We start from the raw sequence: 18,489 nt of genomic DNA, 5'->3' as shown, positions 1-18,489 counted from the left end.
CTATTTTTTTTAAAGATTAATTTACTTTTTTTGGAAGTCAGAGCTACAGAGATCTTCCATCTGCTGATTCACTTGCCGGATGCCAAGAGTGTCATTCAGGTCTCCCACGTAGGTGGCAGGAGCCGAAGTACTCAGGCTGTCTTCTCATCTCTGCCTGGATCATGAGCAGGGAGCTGGATTGAAAGTAGAGCAGCCGAGACTTGAACTGGCATCTTTATGGGATGCCAGCATCACAGGTGGTGGCCTTACCCATTGTGCTACAGCACTGGCCCTGTTTCATCTGTTTCGTTGGTTTTTGTTTTTTTTTTTTTTTTTTTTTAATGAATTTATTTGAAAAGCAGAGTTAGAGATATTCTATCTGCTGGTTCACTCCCCAAATGGCTGCAGTGGCTGCAGCTGGGCCAGACTGAAGCCAGGAGCCAGGAGCTTCTGGGTCTCCCATGTGGGTGGCAGGGGCTCAGCACTTGGGCCATCCTCTGCTGCTTTGCCCAGGCTATTAGCAGGAAGCTGGATCAGACGTGGAGCAACCGGCGCTGCAGGCAGCGGCTTAACCCGTCTAGTCAGGGCGCTGGACCCCTTCCGGTTCAAAGTCGGAGGAGAAACCTGGGCCCTCCAGATTGCTCCTTGTAGATCTGTGCCTTCTCGGGGTTCTCCATAGTCAGTGTCTTTGGAGCTTATCTGTCGCGCTAAGAAAGTCTTTGCCAAAGGTTTTGGGGACTAGGGTCTGGAAAGGCTGGCGGCCAGGCAGGATGTTGCCCTTGGCCGCAGCTGGTGACGGTGAGCGGGTGCTGACAGGTCCGCCTGAGTGCGCCCTCCCTCCTGTCACTTGGGGAGTCCCTCCTGTTGCCGGCCACCCCAGAACGAGTGATTCCCTGGTCCTCCCCCTCAGCCCGATCTACACTGGCCATCGACTGGGACAGCGAGACCCGGAGCCTGTACTATGATGAGCAGGAGTCTGAGGTAGGTGTCGGGGTTTGCAGTCGGGGTGGGAGCTGGTCTGTGCTCTGGCAGCGTGCGGGGGTCGCTCACTGGTCGGGCAGCAGTGCGGCAAGGTAGATTTAGGCCTGAGACCAGGTGGCCCCTCGAGAACTGCGCGCTGTGCTCCCCACAGGCCTTTGAGAAGCACGTGAGCATGCTGCAGCCTCAGAAGAAGAAGAAGACGGCGGTGGCCCTGAGGGACTGCATCGAGCTCTTCACCACCATGGAGACCCTCGGGGAGCACGACCCCTGGTACACACACACACGCACACACCCTCGGGGAGCACGACCCTTGGTACGCACACACACGCACACACCTTCGGGGAGCACAGCCCCTGGTACGCACACACATGCACACACCCTCGGAGAGCACAGCCCCTGGTACGCACACACACGCACACACCCTCGGAGAGCACGACCCTTGGTACGCACACACACGCACACACCCTCGGAGAGCACAGCCCCTGGTACGCACACACACGCACACACCCTCGGGGAGCACGGCCCCTGGTACGCACACACACGCACACACCCTCGGAGAGCACAGCCCCTGGTACGCACACACACGCACACACCCTCGGAGAGCACGACCCTTGGTACGCACACACACGCACACACCCTCGGAGAGCACGGCCCCTGGTACGCACACACACGCACACCCCCTCGGGGAGCACGGCCCCTGGTACGCACACACACGCACACCCCCTCGGGGAGCACGACCCCTGGTACGCACACACACGCACACCCCCTCGGGGAGCACGACCCCTGGTACGCAGACACGCACACATACACGCTGCGCCCACCCTATCTGCTGGGCCCTTCTCCACCCAGCAGCACTACCGCTGTGTCTTCCACACTCACAGAGCCTTCGGCCTGCTTTGGAAGGCAGGCCCCTGCCCATTGTCCCACTCAGTGGCCAGTGCCACTGTGTGCTTTGCTCCCCCACACAGCAGAGGTTTCTTTTTCTCTTCAGGTACTGTCCCAACTGTAAGAAGCACCAGCAGGCCACGAAGAAGTTTGACCTCTGGTCCTTGCCCAAGATCCTGGTGGTCCACCTCAAGCGCTTCTCCTACAGCAGATACTGGAGGGACAAGCTGGACACGGCCGTGGAGTTCCCAGTCAGGTGCGGTGCGTGCCGAGGGCTCAGCCAGGGTGGGTGTGGCCGTGCAGGGGCTCTGGCTGCGCTCCGCCCTCCGGGCCTCCTCCTGCCTGTCGGGACCAGGCCTTCTCTGAGGGTACAGCAGGTGCCCATGCGTCACTGGTGGGGGTGCAGAGCTGGGTGCAAAGCTGCCCAGGTCCCTGGGGGCAGGGACCGGCCCTCAGCTCTCATCTCTCAGACCTGAGGTTTTAGACTGACAGAAGCAAGAAAGGAAGCCGGCCGGTGGATGTTCCCTACAAGGCGCCAGTTCTCAGATGCTCTGCCGGGCGGGGAACGCGGGGGATCCGAGAACAAGTGTCGTGTCAGTGGGAGGGCCCACAGAGGCCGTAGTGTTGGTTGGAAAATTCTTTCACCTTCTCTCTGTGTATGTTGGAAATTTCCAAGTTGCCAGGGCCCGTTTCAGTGCACGGGGATTGCTGTGGCGCCCGCTGTCGCCCTGTGACAGCCGTTACCGCACAGCTGTGGCATCTTCCTAGCCGTGCCCACCTGTGCGGTGTGGGGGTCGCCCAGGAGACCACTCCCACCTTCCCGTCTACACGTGCCGGCAGACAGAGCACAGAGCCCAGGGCCCCTCCCGCTCTGTCGACTCCTCAGGTCCCTCTCCCAGGAGGCTTTGTGGTTGCCGCGCAGTGTTTCGGCCTGGGTGCCTGTGTCACCTGTAACCTGACGTTGAAGGGCGATGTCTGTGTTTGTGCTCAGAGCGCTGAACATGTCCGAGTTTGTCTGTGACCCGTCGGCGAGGCCTTACGTGTACGACCTCATTGCCGTGTCCAATCACTACGGAGCCATGGGGGTTGGCCACTGTGAGTATTGGCTTCCACTTGCTGAATGCTCTCGCTGGTGCCTCGCCGGCCTTTGCCTGTGCGCCAGCCGCTGCCCTGAGCATTTGACGTCAACAGAATTGCTTCTGCTGCTCCCTCGGTTTTTTTGTTTCAGCTAAAGCGTTTTCATTATTTGAAAGGCAGAGACAGACAGCTTCCATCCACTGGTCCACTCCCTGAAAGCCCGCAGTAGGCTAGGCTGGGCTGGACTGAAGCTGCCAGGTACATTAGCAGGGAGCTGGATTGGAAGTGGAGCAGTCGGGGCCCCAACAGGTGCTTACATGGGATGCTGGCGTCACAGGTGGCAGCTTCACTTGCTGTGCCCTGACGCTGGCTCCCCAAGCCGTGTCTTAACTCAGGTTCTTTCTCGTATTCTTTAATTCCGTAACGCTGTCTCTGAGAATCTATCCCAAGGAAACAACTTGACGTGGGGAACTGACGTAGACACACTAAATGGTAACACTGCTGTTCACCTGCTTGATGGAGGAGCCACAGGCTTTCAAAGTAAAGTTAGTTACCACGTGGGGGAAACAAATGTCCATCGAAAGGGAAATGGGAAAGTATATCATTGGAGATGGAATATCTCAACTGTGTTAAACGGAAAGCAAAGAAACTTTGATGGAGGGAAGCCTGGAAGAAGATGACAGAATGTTAATTTCACTTTTTTTTCTGATTACTCAATTTTCCCAAATTTCTATGATTCATTGTTTTTCAGTGAAGAGACCTAGCACAGTTTTGTTTCTTATTTACGGAAAAGTGTGAGTGATGTTGGTGAGGGGCTGGATTCCCTCATATCTCCTCTCTGTATCTGCACTGGCGCCCTGTGTTGGGACCCCAGGGGAGGTGCGGGGCCCCAGGTCACAGCGCTGCCCTCTGTGCCCACTCCTCCTCTCTCCACGGCTCCCAGTCCCCGGCCTGCAAGTCTGCAGCCTGGGCCCGCAGAGGATGGCGGGAAAGACATCATTTTTTCGCTTTCTCTGGGGACCCCCCCGCCCCCGCCAGGTCCCCTCCTCGTTCTTCCTCCATCTCACTGGTTATGACTTGGTCACAGGGCTACACGGATGTGCAGGGAAGCTGGGACAGTGACGTCGTGGCTGTTTGAAAGCTGGGGCCCCTGCTGTCCCACAGTGCACACTGTTGTGACTTGCCTTTTTCCCCAGATGCACTTTGGTATCTGTTCATTTTCAGCTGCCGTCCTCACACGTAAACACACTCCCTGCGCAAGTCTCGGCTGCTTTCTTACCCACTGCGTTGGGCTGCTTGTTCGGGGGCGCACTGTGGGCCCCTCATTGGAACTGCGCACCGAGCCCTGTGGCTGCTGTTAGCCCGAGCACAGACCGCGTGAGCACCTGCTGTGGCCTTGTCCTGGCTCACTCACAGGCATCCATTCTGTAGGGATGCTGGAGCCCCAACACTGCGCCCAGAGTCACAACACGCGTTGAAACCAAAAACCACACTCTGCAGGCTCCGTGGGAGTCAGGCTCCGCGGCCGGGATCGCCATCATTTTAACCTGACATTTAAGGCCTGCTGGAAACGGTGTGACGCGTGTGACGCGAGGACGGGTGGCCCTGGCTTTCCCTCGCTCTGTCTCTGTCTCTCTTAATTTGGAAGATAGACACACAGACAGATGTTCTGTCTGCTTGGTTACTCAACAGATGCTACCAGCCGTCAGGGCTGGGGCCAAGTTCCACCTGGCACTTGGGGCATCACCTGCTGCCTTCTGGGGTGTGCATTACAGGACGTTGGAATCAGAAGCAGAGCCGGGACTTGGACCCAGGCCCTCTGATGTGGGCATCCCAGCAGCAGCTTAACCACCACACCAGATGCGCACCCCTACAGATGGGACTCAGGATTTTAGACGAAGATAAATTTAAAGGTTGTCCACATCCTAGTTCACGAACCCAAACGCCCAGTCTCCCTAAGCAAGCAGGCTGCAGCGGTCCCGTGAGCCTTCCAGGTCACTGACTTGCTGTCTTTTGAGAGTCTGTTTTGCTTGGATTTTAAGACATATGAGCTGCCTTTATGGAGCCCCTGGCTCTAGATTTAGATCAGAACCATCCTGAACATTGACACTGGATATATTGTATTTTTTAGTTTCCAAAAATTAAAGTTTATTATTTATTTTAAAACTCTTAGGGGTTGGTGCTGTAGTGTAGCAGGTAAAGCCGCTGCCTACAGTGCTGGCATCCCATATGGGTGCCAGTTCGAGTCCCTACTGCTCTGTTTCAGATCCAGCTCTCCGTTATGGCCTAGGAAAACAATGGAAGATGGCCCAAGTCCTTGGGTCCCTGCACCTGCATGGGAGACCCGGAAGAAGCTTGAGGCTTCTGGCTTTGGATCGGCCCAGCTCCGGCTTTGCAGTCATTTGGGAAGTGAACCGGGGGATAGAAGACCTCTCTCTTGCCTCTGCCTCGGCAACTCTGACTTTGAAATAAATACATCTTTTTTTTTTTTTTTTTTTTAAAGGGTATTTGAAAGAGTTGCAGAGAGACATACAGAGAGCTTCCATTGCCTGGCTCACCCCCCATGGCCAAAAACGCCAGCCATGTGCCAGACTGAAGCCAGGAACCAGGAGCTTTATCCAGGTCTCCCACATGGGTGCAGGGGCTCGTGCACCTGGGCCATCTTCCCGCTGCTTTTCCCAGGAACCTCAGCAGGGAGCTGCATCGGAAGTGCAGCAGCTGCCTGTACGGGATGCTGGTGCTGCAGGTGGTGGCTTTACCTGCTACACCATAGCGCCAGCCTTCCAAAGTTAAAGGTAAAGCCGTGGCCCCTTACAGCTCCACGCTTACCCGTTAGGAGAAGGACTAGATAAGGAACAATGGGCAGTCTTGGTTAAGACACTGTGAATTACTTCATCCTGAGAGTTGTGCTGTGCTGGGTTCTGTGTGCTCGCTGCGAGCCTGGCTCCGGGCCTGGTGAGTGCCCTTTTGACTTGCAGACACTGCGTACGCGAAGAACAAACTGAACGGGAAGTGGTACTACTTTGATGACAGCAACGTGTCCCTGGCCTCCGAAGAGCAGATCGTGGTGAGTCGGCCGGACGCCTGCGTCTTCCTCTTGCCTTTGTGAGGTGGCGCGGGGAGGGTGCTCCTCCCGTGACCGTGTTGAGACCGGAGGGCTGGTGGTGGTCGAGGAGGAGTGGCTGCCATTTCTTTGGAGCCCTTTCCTGAAAAAACCACGCAGCTCTCCTCAGGGCCCCTGCCTTTCCCCGCTCCCCTCGCAAGGGCGCAGGGGCCCGCGGCCGGGGCGGGGGGGGGGGGCCTTCATGGCCACCTCTGTGCATCTGCAGGGCAAGGTGGCAGATCGGTGCTGGACAGCAGCCGGTAAGTGGCCTCCCCCTGTCTTTCAGACAAAAGCCGCGTACGTGCTGTTTTACCAGCGTCGGGACGATGAGTTCCATGAGACGCCGTCTCGGGCCAGTTTTCCTGGCTCCTCGGACGGAGGGACCAGACCGGGGAGCTCGCAGCAGATCTCGGGGGATGAGGAGGCGTGCAGCATGGACACCAACTGATGCGGACTCTGACCCCCGGAGGACATCCGGACACCCTGGGGACTGCAGTGTTCATCTAAAGACCAGATGAGAAAATGCCCTTTTATGAGCAGCAGAAAAAAAAAGACCTTGTTTGCTCAGAAGGGCTATGTCAAGAGGCTGAATTATTTTTCCTTTTAAACCGGTGGTGAGCCATCTGTAACACCTGCGGAGCTGCGTGGGTGGGGGTGCACAGGTGTGAGTGCTGGGTGCCTGCCGAGGAGAGGAGCGTGGTCAGCGGAAGCGCGCCGGCGGCACGGGGTCCCTGTGCAGCTCTGGACACTGGTCCCCAGCCCAGTCGTCTGCCAGGGTCACCCTTGCTCTGTGCACTCAGATGGGTTGATAGTTTTCTAAACCTTAGCCACTGGAGCCCATTTCTGGTTCTCAACCTCGAGTCATCTTGGAATGTCCAGCTCCTCCCTGCTAATGAAGATGAAGACACCTGGTGTTGGGGCCTCTGCCTGGCAATCTCCCGTGGAGCCTGGCAGCCCTGTTGTCCCCCCACCCCCGATGAATTGAGACCTACGGATACTGTGTGGGCCTTTTATTAGTCGTGGAGACAACTGGGTCCCAGCCAGTGTAGCCAGTCCTACATGTGAGAAGGGGGACCCTGAGGGCCTGGACATGCCGGTTTGGGGTAACAACCCGGGCCAACCCCGGCGCTCCCCTGCCCCGCCCCCGCTGCCCCTCTGGCTGCCTCCTGTGCGCAGAGCCCCTGCTTCCCTTCCTGGTCACGGGGGTTGAAAGAACACAGTTGTCCGGGCTTTTTGTCTGACCTTTAACCTAAGTGGGGAGGATGTTGGGGCTTCTGATCTTGGGCACGCGCGATTGCGGTCGATCGGGTGCAGGCGGTGACCGTTGGCGGGGGTGGGGTAGCCGTGTCTCCGCGCTGCTTGGTGAGGACGTGGCGCAGCGGGTCTCCCGCAGGGGCGCGGGGTAGGGGCGGGCAGTGGGCAGGCAGCGGGCCCTCCACGGCGCCATGGGGGGCGGGACCACACGGGCAGCCGCCGAGGGCGGGCCGGAAGTCACGGGGGGGGGGGGGGGACAGGGGCGGGCCAGGCCTGCGGGCTCCTCCCTGATCCCCAGCCCTCAGGGGAGGACCACACCCCACCTATACGCGGAGGGAGAATGCCCCGGGCCTGTAGCTCGGCACTACCTCCGGAGGGTAGCGAGAGCCCCAATGAGTGGTTTACAGCTGGATTGGGAGCTCCGGTGTCGTGTGGCCCTGCGTTTCCAACGTAGTCATGGTCGCTTTTAGGGGGAAATGTCCGACAAACTGAGAAGGTGCAGGAAGGAGCTGGCTGCAGCCATCGACCGGGCTTTTGAAGGCGTCTGTCATTCCCAGGAGTGCGCAGGCCCGCAGAGGCCGCCGCCGCCCCTGCCTGTGCACAGGCTCCCCTGCAGGCGACACCCGCCGGCCGCCTGCTCCGCCGCGGCCGCTTTCGCCGCTGTCCCGTGCGCTCCTGGGAATGAGAACCCTGCGCTTGCACCGAACCATGTGTCTCTCGGTGCAAAGCCACATGCTTTATGCCCCAAAAGAAAACCTCTGGCCAGCAAGGAAAACGTGCTGATGCAGACCTCCATCTTGGCGCCTGAAAGACCGCTCTGGAGAGCAGCGGGAGACGGGGAGAACTGGAGAAAAGAGAGTTCAAGGTGAATTTAACTTGGTAGTTCAGTAGCTACGATGAAAGGGGTTCTTGTCTGAAGCAACTGGAAGATCTTTTGCCCTGGGAGTCTGACCCCGTGCTTGGGACGTTCACCGAGGTCCTCAGAATCGCCCGGGGAAAGCAGTTGTGCGCATGTGTTTGGGTTGAGGCTCTGGATGTCAGATGAGCACCCTCGCCAGTGCCCAAAGAGGGGAAGGGAATGTTATCCGATAGCCTTACTACCTAAGCTGTGAAAACAGAAGTTTTAATTCCGTCTTGTGTTTGGACCTGCACGGGCTGGGGTGGGGGGTGGCTTCGGTACCCTCCTGTGCCCACACTGCGGCGGAGGTGGAGTCTGATGGCTGGGCTCTGCTCCCCCCTGCACCCCGGAGCTCTCTGGCCTGTCACCAGGTTAAGGGACCCCCAAGCCCCAGGTAGCTTCAAACCGCTTGGACCTGCTACCTTGACTTGGAGCAAGGATGACCACACGGGCTAAGACGTCCGTGTTCTGTCCACAGGCAGGGACTAAAGAAGCGTTTAACTGGCTCGGCTCCAGAATTCCTGTATCGCTCTTGCCGAGCGTGGATGTGGTCTGTGATACTGCTGAGCCTCTGTCAGCATCAAGAGGTCACCAGTGTCCTTGTCTTTAAGTAGCACGAAGTTCCCCTTCCATCCCTTCCTGAAAAGGGATCTAACGACCTTTCTCCCCCCACCCCGGGGCTGCAGGAAGGATGTGGAGAGAGATTTGAAGGTTGACTCAAACATGCCACTCGGCAGCTCTAGCCACGAGGTCACAAAGGATCTGCTTGATATAATTGGTGAGTACGAGGGCGCCCGTCCTCTCAGCCGAGGGAGGGTCCTTCTTGCAGGCCCCTGGGGCGGCTCAGGGCTCAGGCCGGAAAGCCGGAAGCCGTTATTTATCATGTCTGTATCTGGGAGATGTGTTCTGCTCACAGCAGACTGCACAGCGCAGCAAACTAAGCAAACCTTAGTCCTGCCTGGTAGAACTGATAACTTAGGGCCCACACAAGCAAGGTCATCTCACACACGACACACGTCACGTTGCAGAGTCCCTGAAGGCCAGGTGTGCCCCCCTCAGCACCTGAAGACTGAGCTTAGGTGGAAGCAGCCAGGACCCAGGCGAGAGGAGAGGGGAGGAATCCAACTGGGGTGGGCCATACGAGATTCAGAACAGTTAGAAGCCAGAGCTGTAGAGGGACGCCACCCAGAGACCCGGCTCTGGCACAGCCGTCTGCTGGTTCTGCGCATGAACGGCCTGTGCCCCATCTGGAGAAGATACTGCGCGGGGGTGAGCGCTGCTCCTCGCTGCGGCGCTGCCTGAAGCTGTTGCTCTGCGAGGGCTCCAGGTGTGGGGGTGAAGGGGAGGCCTGGGGAGGGAAGTCCCTGCCAGCCTCCCTCGATTGGTGCCTGTGTCCCCTGCAGAAGCCAGCGCTGCCCGTGCCGTCCTCCGTGGCCGGCACCAGCTTCCCACAGCGTTAGGCTTCCCCAGAGGAACCGGGTTCCAGCTGGACCTTGGCCTGGCCCCTTCCACGCGGCACACGGGGCTCCTTGCGTGTGCCCCATGCTCTCACAGCCAGACTCACCTGGCCTCCATGCCCTTGGCCTGGGTTTTTTTGCACCATGTCCTGTCCTCCCTGCGGGTCAGGGAGATCCGTGAGAGCTAGGACAAATGTGTGCATTTCTGTGTCTTCCCATCAGGCCTGCCTTGGGGACTGGCTAGGGGTTAAGGCTCAGTGCTAGCACCTGGGAGGAGGGCACTAAGCCCCCGGGATCTGGCACCCACTCTGCCAGCCTGCCTGCCCCGGGGCGGAGCGGGCTGGCTGTGCACAGCCCGATGCCCGACCACCCGTTTGTGCTTTCTACCTTGTGCCGAAATGTCTTCTGAAACCTCTCGCTGGGATTGTAAAGCTGAACGTTCTTGTTTCGTTTAAGACCACACAAGCATCCGGACTATTGAAGAACTGGCTGGGAAGCTAGAATTTGAGAATGAGTTGAACCGCGTGTGTGGGCGCTGCCAAGACTCGCCCTTCAAGGAGGAAGCCTGGGCCCTGCTCGTGGACGAGAGCCCCGAGAAGGGCGCTGGCGCCACGGGCAGCCTCAGGCAGGCCTTCGACGAGCAGAACATTGTGCAGACCGTTCTGGACTTGGAAGAGGACTACAACTTGATGACGCAGTTTAAATACCAGGTGGAGTGAGGAGGCTGCCGCGGGCCGAGGTGCTCACCAGGGATTGGCACAGCCTGAGCCCCACCGCCTTTGCACCACGGCCCTGTGCCTTTCTACACTTGATCTTAGCCAGAGGGCCGAGAAGCGATTCTGTGTGCCTTTCTGAGCTGAGTGCCTGGTTTTTCGTATTGTTACTTTGAAATGTTTCTTACTGTTAATTTTTTTTACTTTTCTTGCCATCTTGAAAGTGTGGTGTTTTGTTTTTGTTTTTGTTTTTGTTTTTGTGTTCAATATACCCAGCACCCACGTAGGAGCGTGTCTTGGGCCTGTGCCATGTCTCTTGGTGTTCTTTGCCACAGGCCTCTGAGCAAGTGCAGGAGCTGTGGCCAGTGTGGTTTTGTGCACCCCTGGGACCAGCCATCTTGGCTTACCCTGAGGAACTGGGTTCGAGGTGGACCTTGGCCTGGCCCCTCTGCTGGCCTGCCCCGTGCCCTCACAGCCAGCCCTGCCCTTGCCCAGCCCGTAGGCCTCCTGGTTGAATCAGAGCGGCTTGAGGATCTCCGCCCACCTTCTCAGAGCATTCCCGCGAGGCCTCAGCTGAGCGGGCTGGCGAGGGAGAGCTGTGTAGAGGGCCTGCGTAGTCAGCTTCACACCTGAGACCTAGCCGCTCTCTGCAAGTCCAGAGGTTCCCGGAGACCACAGGTGGCTCCCGTGATGAACCCATGGGGAGAGACAGGGCAGGGGGTGAAGGAGGGGCCAGGTGTGCCCTCCTGAGGTCAGCAGAGACCACCCAGGGCTGCCTCTAGGGTCCCCTCTTTTTGTTTTTATTAGAGGCAGAGAGAGAGAGAGAGGAGCTTCCATTACTGCTCCACCTCCCAAAGGCCCACAAAGGCCTGGCGGTGGGCTGGGGCCAGAGGTAGGAGCCAGGATTTCAAGCAAGGTCTCCCATGGGGTAGCAGGGATCCAACAACTTGAGCCGTCGCCAGCTGCCTCCCATGTTACACATCAGTGGGGAGCTGGGACTTGAACCCAGGCACTCTGATAGGAGACACAGCTGTCCTGCTAGCCTGAATACCCAGAAACGGAGTCTTAGCTAATAAGGGAACACGGGGATCAACGTGAGGCCCGAATCCCGAGCAAAGCCAGGAGCCGGGGAGAAAAGCCCAGGGGCTCGCTCAGTGACTGCTGCCCGGCCATCTTCCGGGCCAGCGCCGCCTCCACTGGGGACAGAGGCCACACACTCACTCTGCCACCTCCCCGTGCCCACTGCCGCTGCACTCACAGCCAGTTTCTTCTGCCTGAGCATCCTCAGCTGCCCCTGCTGGGGTGAGGAATGGTGTCCGGCTTCTTGACGTTCCTTAAGGCGGAACTGAAAACTGCGTTCCAGACAACGTGGGTGTGGATGCTGCCCTATGGAGGAGGCGGAGCCTAATTCCCCTCCCCATCAGCACCCCTTGAGCACACGCTAGAACTTTCTCCAAAGACTAAGGTAGGGAAAGAGAACATCGTGAACTTAGAGTGGAGAAACCTGCCGACACGGCCTGGCCTGGATGACGGAAGTTGACGTCAGCAGTGATGTCGCGTGTCACGTGAGAGGAGGTGCCGCATCTCTGGAATGTTCTTTCCAGGAACGCCCCTTTCCACTCCACGATCCTAAGGCGACAGAGCAGCCCAAGCTGGATGGCATTCAGCAGGACACCTGGCAACCGTCAAGGGCGCAGCAAGGAAAGAATGACCACAGTGTGCAGCCCTGGATGGTATCCCAGGACAGGAGGAAGACACTAATGGAGAACTGTTGAAACCCAAATGAGGGCTGGAGTTTGGTTAACGCCTCCATGTCAGTTTCGTGGTTTTAACAAATGCACCAGGTAGGTACTTAAGATGGCAACTTGAGGGAACCTGGAAGAAGGTACGTATGAACTCATTATCCTTGCAACTTTTCTATAAATCTGAAACTATTCCAAAATTTAAAATGTATTCTATTTTTAAACTGCACTTGATCCCAAGTTTGTGAAAATGTGTGTGAGCACGCAAAAAATGGTGAAGGAGATAAGTGGAGTTATGTAGGGGCCGGCACTGTGGCCTGGAACTTTAAGCTGCCACCTGTAGTGCTGGCATCCCATGTGGGCACTGGTTCATGACCCGGCTGCTCTACTTCCAATCCAGCTCTCTGCTATGGCTTGGGAAAGCTGCGGAAAGATGGCTCAAGTCCTTGGGCCCCTGTACCCACGTGGGAGACCCCAGAAGAAGCTCCTGGCTTCAGCCTGGCCAGGTCCTAGCTCCTAGGGGAGTGAACCAGTGGTTGGAAGATACTTGTCTGTCCTCTCTCTTTGAGCAACAGCAAGAGAGGAGTTACGTAGCCTTCTCTTTCTGACCTGTAATTTTCCATCTATCTGCAAACGACAGTTACCACCTTTGTAAAAGGAAGAAATTGAAGTTCTTTTTTGAAGTCCTCATCCCCGTTAACTGGCACGGGCAGCCCTCCCGGGGACCAGTCCAGAGCTGGCCTTCACAGTTTCTGAGGACTGAGTGGGGTCCTCAGTTGGTGGGACCCCGAGAAGGGGGCAGCCTTCCCTGAGCGGTGGGTTCCTCGGGCAGGCTGTTCCCCGTCTCCCCCAGCTGCTTCTCTGTAGCTCAGTTCACCGCCCAGAGGGCCTCTCCCCAGGCAGGACTTGGCAGATGTGGCCCTAACTCCCGGAGACTCTGAAATGAGCCTCTGGGCTGACGCCCTCGGGAATGAGGGCCCGGCACCAGGTGGAAGTGGAGTGGGGAGGAGGGTTCGGATTGTCCCCGGTCAGAGGGGGCAAATCCAGCTTTACCAAGGGGTCATGCATCCTGAGATCCCTGAATGAGGAATTTCTCACCGTAGAAACGCAGACGTTGAGCCCTTGGCAGGGCAGCCCCAGGACAGCGAGGCCTTGCCATCTCCCTGGCGGAAGCTCCTCCTGTCTCGGTGTCTCTGGCTCCTGGGGCAACCCTGCCAGACTTTCCTACCTGGGTCGTCGGCGTCAGTGCAGCGGCACCTGCTCAGGGCAGGGTGTGTGGCTGGGCCAAGGGGGAGCAGGAGCCTGGAATGTGGAACTGAAGAAAACTTCCTCAGGTTTGCAGGGACCTGGAGGCGCCGGCTGCTCTGCTCGGGAGGGCCCGCAGTTGACCTCGGTCACGCCTGAGAAACTTCTCAACCGTTTTACGTCATTCAGCGCTCTCCCTCGCAGCTCATCTTGGCAAACCAAACAATCACTGAATTGTCTCCCTGGAAACACCGCACTGCAATGTGGATTACCAGAATCAAAATAGAAACCAGGCAGCTTCAAGAATACATAGAATAAATAGAAGCTTTGGAACTTGCTAGTTGCACACGGAAAATTTAGGTCACAGCACAAGGCAGATGAGAAGCTGGGGCCCCGCAGCCCTGGGGGGAGAGGCGGCATCCTGCCGGTGAGCGTGCCGAAGCCACTGGAGACAGCTTTGTAAGCACACAGGTAGCCTTTGCAACAGTGCGGGAGGTGGGCGCTGGCCGGCAGAAGCTCCTTGGAGGCCAGGGCCAGGGCCAGGGCAGTGAATGGCAGAGAGGAGGTCCAGTGGGGGCAGAGCCTGGCGATGGACTGGAAACCGTGGGCCTGCCCTCAGCTGGTCTCGCTGCAGTGTCCCCACACCCCCAGGCCCAGCTTCTTGTCTAGCCTCGTGGCCCTGATTCTAGACGCCGAACTGTTGCCGGATGAGCTCTGCTGGCACCGCGGGACCGGCCCCCCCATTGGTCTCCAGCTCACTCCCTCCCTCCTGGCTCGCCCGCCTTGGCTCCACTTTGAGTCCTAGAGAGAACTCCGAAGGGAAGGAGACAGACAACCTGGGCCTGGGGCCCTCACCTTTGCACCAGGAGTAGGCTGACCCCCCAGCGACACCAGCCTGCTCAGCGGGGGATGTGAGCTTATAATGTCCACAGAAGATGCAAGAAGAGGAATTGCAAAAGGGGCTCTGACCCCAGCTAATCTCCTTGGGAAGTGGCCAGGGCAGGAACTCAACTGGCGCTGGACTCCATCTCCCCAGCTGAGCCGCAGGGTGTTTGTGGGATGTGGCGACAAAGAGCAGGGACAGGCCGGCGCCGTGGCTTAACAGGCTAATCCTCCGCCTTGCGGCACCGGCACACCGGGTTCTAGTCCCGGTTGGGGCGCCGGATTCTATCCCGGTTGCCCCTCTTCCAGGCCAGCTCTCTGCTATGGCCCGGGAAGGCAGTGGAGGATGGCTCAAGTGCTTGGGAGACCAGGAGAAGCACCTGGCTCCTGGCTTCGGATCGGCACAATGCACTGGCCGCAGCGGCCATTGGAGGGTGAACCAACGGCAAAAAGGAAGACCTTTCTCTCTGTCTCTCTCTCACTATCCACTCTGCCTATCAAAAAAAAAAAAAAAAAAAAGCAGGGACAGAGTCCGCCAGCAGGGGAGTGCAGGCGATCACTGACAAAGCTCTGTGATACCAGGGGCTCTGGCAATTAGCGCTCTCCTCCCAGGCTCGGGAGAACATTCATATTTTAGGTTCCAGTTAAATATTTACAGAGGGAACAAAGTTTTCCTCAGGAAATCTGTTTGACAATGGGTCCCACCCCGTCCGGGGAAAGACTGTCTGTCCTGGGCTATCTGGCCAGAGGCCCGGCAGAAGAAATTTCAAAACCACCCACCCCTTGCAGGGATGAACTGTCGGTCCTGAGGGCAGAGAAGCTGTTGTTTCCTGGGTGAGAGAGCTGTGAGGATCTGGCCTGGGAGAGAGAAGCGGGCATCCTGCAGGTGAGCCCTCCTCGAGAGCCCTCGGGGGACATTGCAGAGGGCTGCCAGGGGGACATTGCAGAGGGCTGCTGGGGGAGCAGAATGCAGTGCCTGCCCCGGGCCGGGCGCCCTCCTGATGCTAAGGATACAGCATGGACACAGGCAGATAAATTAAAATGAGCATAGGACCGGTGGTGAGTGAGATGGTGGGAGGTCAGGAACGCTTAAATGTCAAGGCAATTAGGAGCTGCAGTCAGTTGTGGCAGAGGGAGGAGTCCCCAGGTGGCTCTCTGGGCCCCAGGCCCACAGACCTCCCACCACATCCGCCCCTGTGTAGCCACATGCAGCCTCTGAAGAGCCAGGGACACGCCTGGGCTGCATCACGCACATCAAATCTGGCAGGAACACAGCAGTTAGTTAAAAAAAAAAAAAAAAAAAAAAGCCTTGGGAATAAAATAAGAAACAGCATATCCTTTCTTGATGTCCAGAGACAGGCAGTGTAATTTAATTAACTCAGCCTTGTTGGAAGGTTTACTGCTCATTCTACAAGAACACCCAGCTCCTGGACTACTGAGTCACTCTGAACTTTGAGTTCATTGCACAAAATGGAATCCTTCTGAAGAAACATGGACATTTTTTATGAAGCATTTTTTAAAAGATGTATTTGAAAGGGAGAGTCACACACACAGCCCCCACACAGAGGGAGAGGAAAGGAGGAAGGGAGAGGGAGAGATCTTTCATCCACAGGTTCACTCCCCGGACACTACAGTTGGGTCTGGGCCAGGCTAAAACTAGGAACCAGAAACTCCATCCTGGTCGCTCATGCTGGGGGCAGGAACCCAAGTACTTGGGCCATCATCTGCTGTCTCCCAGGCACATGGGGAGGAATCTGGATCAGAAGTAGCTGGGACTAGGCTGGCTCTGCAGCTCACTTGGCTAATCTCCGCCTACAGTGCCAGCACCCTGGGTTCTAGTCCCGGTTGGGGCGCCGGATTCTGTCCTGGTTGCCCCTCTTCCATTCCAGCTCTCTACTGTGGCCCAGGAAGGCAGTGGAGGATGGCCCAAGTGCTTGGGCCCTGCAACCTCATGGGAGACCAGGATGGGAGACCAGGAGGAAGCACCTGGCTCCTGGCTTCAGATCGGTGCAGTGTGCCAGCCGCAGCGTGCTGGCCATAGCGGCCATTTGGGAGGTGAACCAACAGAAGGAAAACCTTTCTCTCTGTCTGTCTGTCTGTCTGTCTAACTCTACCTGTAAAAAAAAAAAAAAAAAAAAAGAAGAAGAAGAAGAAGAAGAAGTAGCTGGGACTCTAACCAGGAGGTCTAGTATGGGATATGGGCTTAACCCACTGTGCTGCAATGCCAGCCCTAAGAAATATGGGATTTTATAACTCACAGCAGAATCAAAGAACAAATGCTACTGCTTTGGCCTTTCAAAGTTGAACAGACCCTTCAAAAAGAAGGCCACGGTTATAAACACTGATGGACTTCTCTCAATAAGGTCTCAACTTTGACTAAAATAACTAAGTATTAAACTTTTCAACTTAGAGTAATAAAAGATTTCCAGAGGAGTGGGTGCTTGGCACAGCAGTTAAGTTGCTGCGAGAGATGCCCGCATCCCGTATCAAAATGCTGGATCCAGGCTTGGTTACTCTACTTCCAGTTCCAGGTTCCTGCTCATGCACACCCTGGAGGCAACAGCTTAAGAAGCTGGGTCCCTGCCACCACTGTGGGAGTGCCAGATCAAGTTTCGGGGTCCTGACTTTAAGCCTTGCTCTAGCCTGCTCAGCCCTGGCTACTGTGAGCATTAGGAGAGCAAGCCAGCTGCTGGAAGATCTCTTTCCATCTGACTTTGTGTGTGTGTGTGTGTGTCTACCTTTCTAATAAATTGTTTTTATTTATTTGACAGGTAGAGTTAGACAGTGAGAGAGAGAGAGAGACAGAAAGGTCTTCCTTCAGTTGGTTCACCCCCCAAATGGCTGCTACGGCCGCAGCTATGCCGATCCGAAGCCAGGAGCCAGGTCCTTCCGGTCTCCCATGCGGGTGCAGATGCCTAAGCACTTGGGCCATCCTCCACTGCCTTCCCGGGCCACAGCAGAGAGCTGGAATGGAAGAAGAGCAACTGGGACTAGAACCCAGCGCCCATATGGGATGCCGGCGCCAGAGGATTAACCAAGTGAGCCACGGCACCAGCCCAAAAATAAAAATTTTAAATGATTTTATTTGCAGATTCACCTGCTGTGGTCCAAGCCACATGTTCAGAGTTAAGGGGCCACCTGCAGTCAGTTTGGGAGGGCTGGAAGAATCTTCCTCTCACACCTTCCTGCACAATGGAACCAACAAGGGAGGCAGGGGAGCCTGGCCGGGGCAGAGTGAGTGGATACTGAGGGAGGCCCCCAGGGAGAGGGGAGTCCGGGTAGCCTGAGGCAGGGCCCACACCTGAATTCCCTTGGCTTAGGAAGGGGTTGCTCTGACTCCCACTGGCTGCCAGCTGCAGGCCACAGCTGCCCTTGGCCTGAGAGTGAGGGCAGTTTAGGCTGGTATCTGGCACCCCTGCCAAAGGTGTCACAGACAAATTAAACTTCTTCAGACTTGTATGGGATACACATCTCTGAAAGTAAACAATATAAAAATTAAGAAATCAAGAATCATTGATTTCTTACCACATTCTGCCCGGCAGCTCCAATGTCATTGTACTGCTTCAGAAATTAACATCCTGGAAACCATCCATCCCATGAGAATTTTTGCTTTCATACAATAGCAGGAAAAAAAAGGACAAAGCAGTTTGGGTGTTGTTTAATCAAAATCATCGTGTGGAGCAGGTGCTATCCTGCAGTATTTTAAGCCACTGCTTGAGATGCCTCCATCTCCTCTCAGAATACCTGGAATCAAGTTCTCCCTCTGCTTTCAATCCAACTTCCTGCTAATGTGCATCCTAGGAGGCGGCAGGTGATGGCCCAATGCTTGGGTTCCTGCCACGCACATGGGAGACCCAGATGGAAGTCTTGGCACCTGGCTTGAGCCTGGCCTAGCCCCAGCTGTTGGGGGCATTTGAAGAGTGAACCAGCAGATGGAATCTCTCTTTTTCTCTCTCTTTCCCTGCCTTTCAAATAAATAAAAATAAATACACTTCAGAATCGTCTTCTGAGAGAAGGCACTGTGGTGCTGTGGATTAGGCCTCCACTTGGGATGCCCACGTCTCATGTCTGAGTGCCAGTTGCAGTCCTGGCTACTCCACTCTCAGTGTGGCTCCCTCACAATACACCTGGGGAGCAGTGGATGACGACTCAAGATGACCCGGATGGAGCTCCAGGCTCCTGGCTTCAGCCTGGCCCAGCCCCAGCTGTTGTGGCTATTTGGGGAATGAACCAGCAGATGGAAGATCTCGCTCTCATTCTCTGTGTCACTCTT

At 56.6% G+C, this 18,489-nt stretch overlaps 2 protein-coding genes across 3 annotated transcripts in view; both read left to right on the top strand.

Moving 5' to 3' along the window:
- USP4 (ubiquitin specific peptidase 4) overlaps positions 1–7,279 on the top strand; it is a 49,277-nt gene extending 41,998 nt beyond the window's left edge. Inside the window, exons 16-21 of one of the 2 annotated variants that reach the window (XM_062200863.1) lie at positions 890–960; positions 1,112–1,230; positions 1,952–2,101; positions 2,837–2,940; positions 5,901–5,989; positions 6,312–7,279. In XM_062200863.1, coding sequence (XP_062056847.1) covers positions 890–960; positions 1,112–1,230; positions 1,952–2,101; positions 2,837–2,940; positions 5,901–5,989; positions 6,312–6,473 — 695 coding nt within the window. In that variant the 3' untranslated portion in view covers positions 6,474–7,279. The remainder of the gene's footprint in view (positions 1–889; positions 961–1,111; positions 1,231–1,951; positions 2,102–2,836; positions 2,941–5,900; positions 5,990–6,311) is intronic. The other variant, XM_062200862.1, reaches the window with a different exon arrangement.
- Positions 7,280–7,572: 293 nt separating this feature from the next.
- On the top strand, positions 7,573–10,599 carry C9H3orf62 (chromosome 9 C3orf62 homolog). Its single transcript, XM_062200157.1, has 3 exons — positions 7,573–8,144; positions 8,864–8,955; positions 10,091–10,599. Exons 1-3 carry the CDS (start codon positions 7,756–7,758, stop codon positions 10,351–10,353), a joined length of 744 nt encoding a protein of 247 aa, XP_062056141.1. The 5' UTR covers positions 7,573–7,755; the 3' UTR covers positions 10,354–10,599.
- Positions 10,600–18,489: the final 7,890 nt, after the last annotated feature.

This window comes from Lepus europaeus, chromosome 9 (genome assembly GCF_033115175.1).
Source record: "Lepus europaeus isolate LE1 chromosome 9, mLepTim1.pri, whole genome shotgun sequence".
NCBI classification, from domain to species: domain Eukaryota; kingdom Metazoa; phylum Chordata; class Mammalia; order Lagomorpha; family Leporidae; genus Lepus; species Lepus europaeus.
This window is presented reverse-complemented; position numbering and strand designations above follow the sequence as displayed.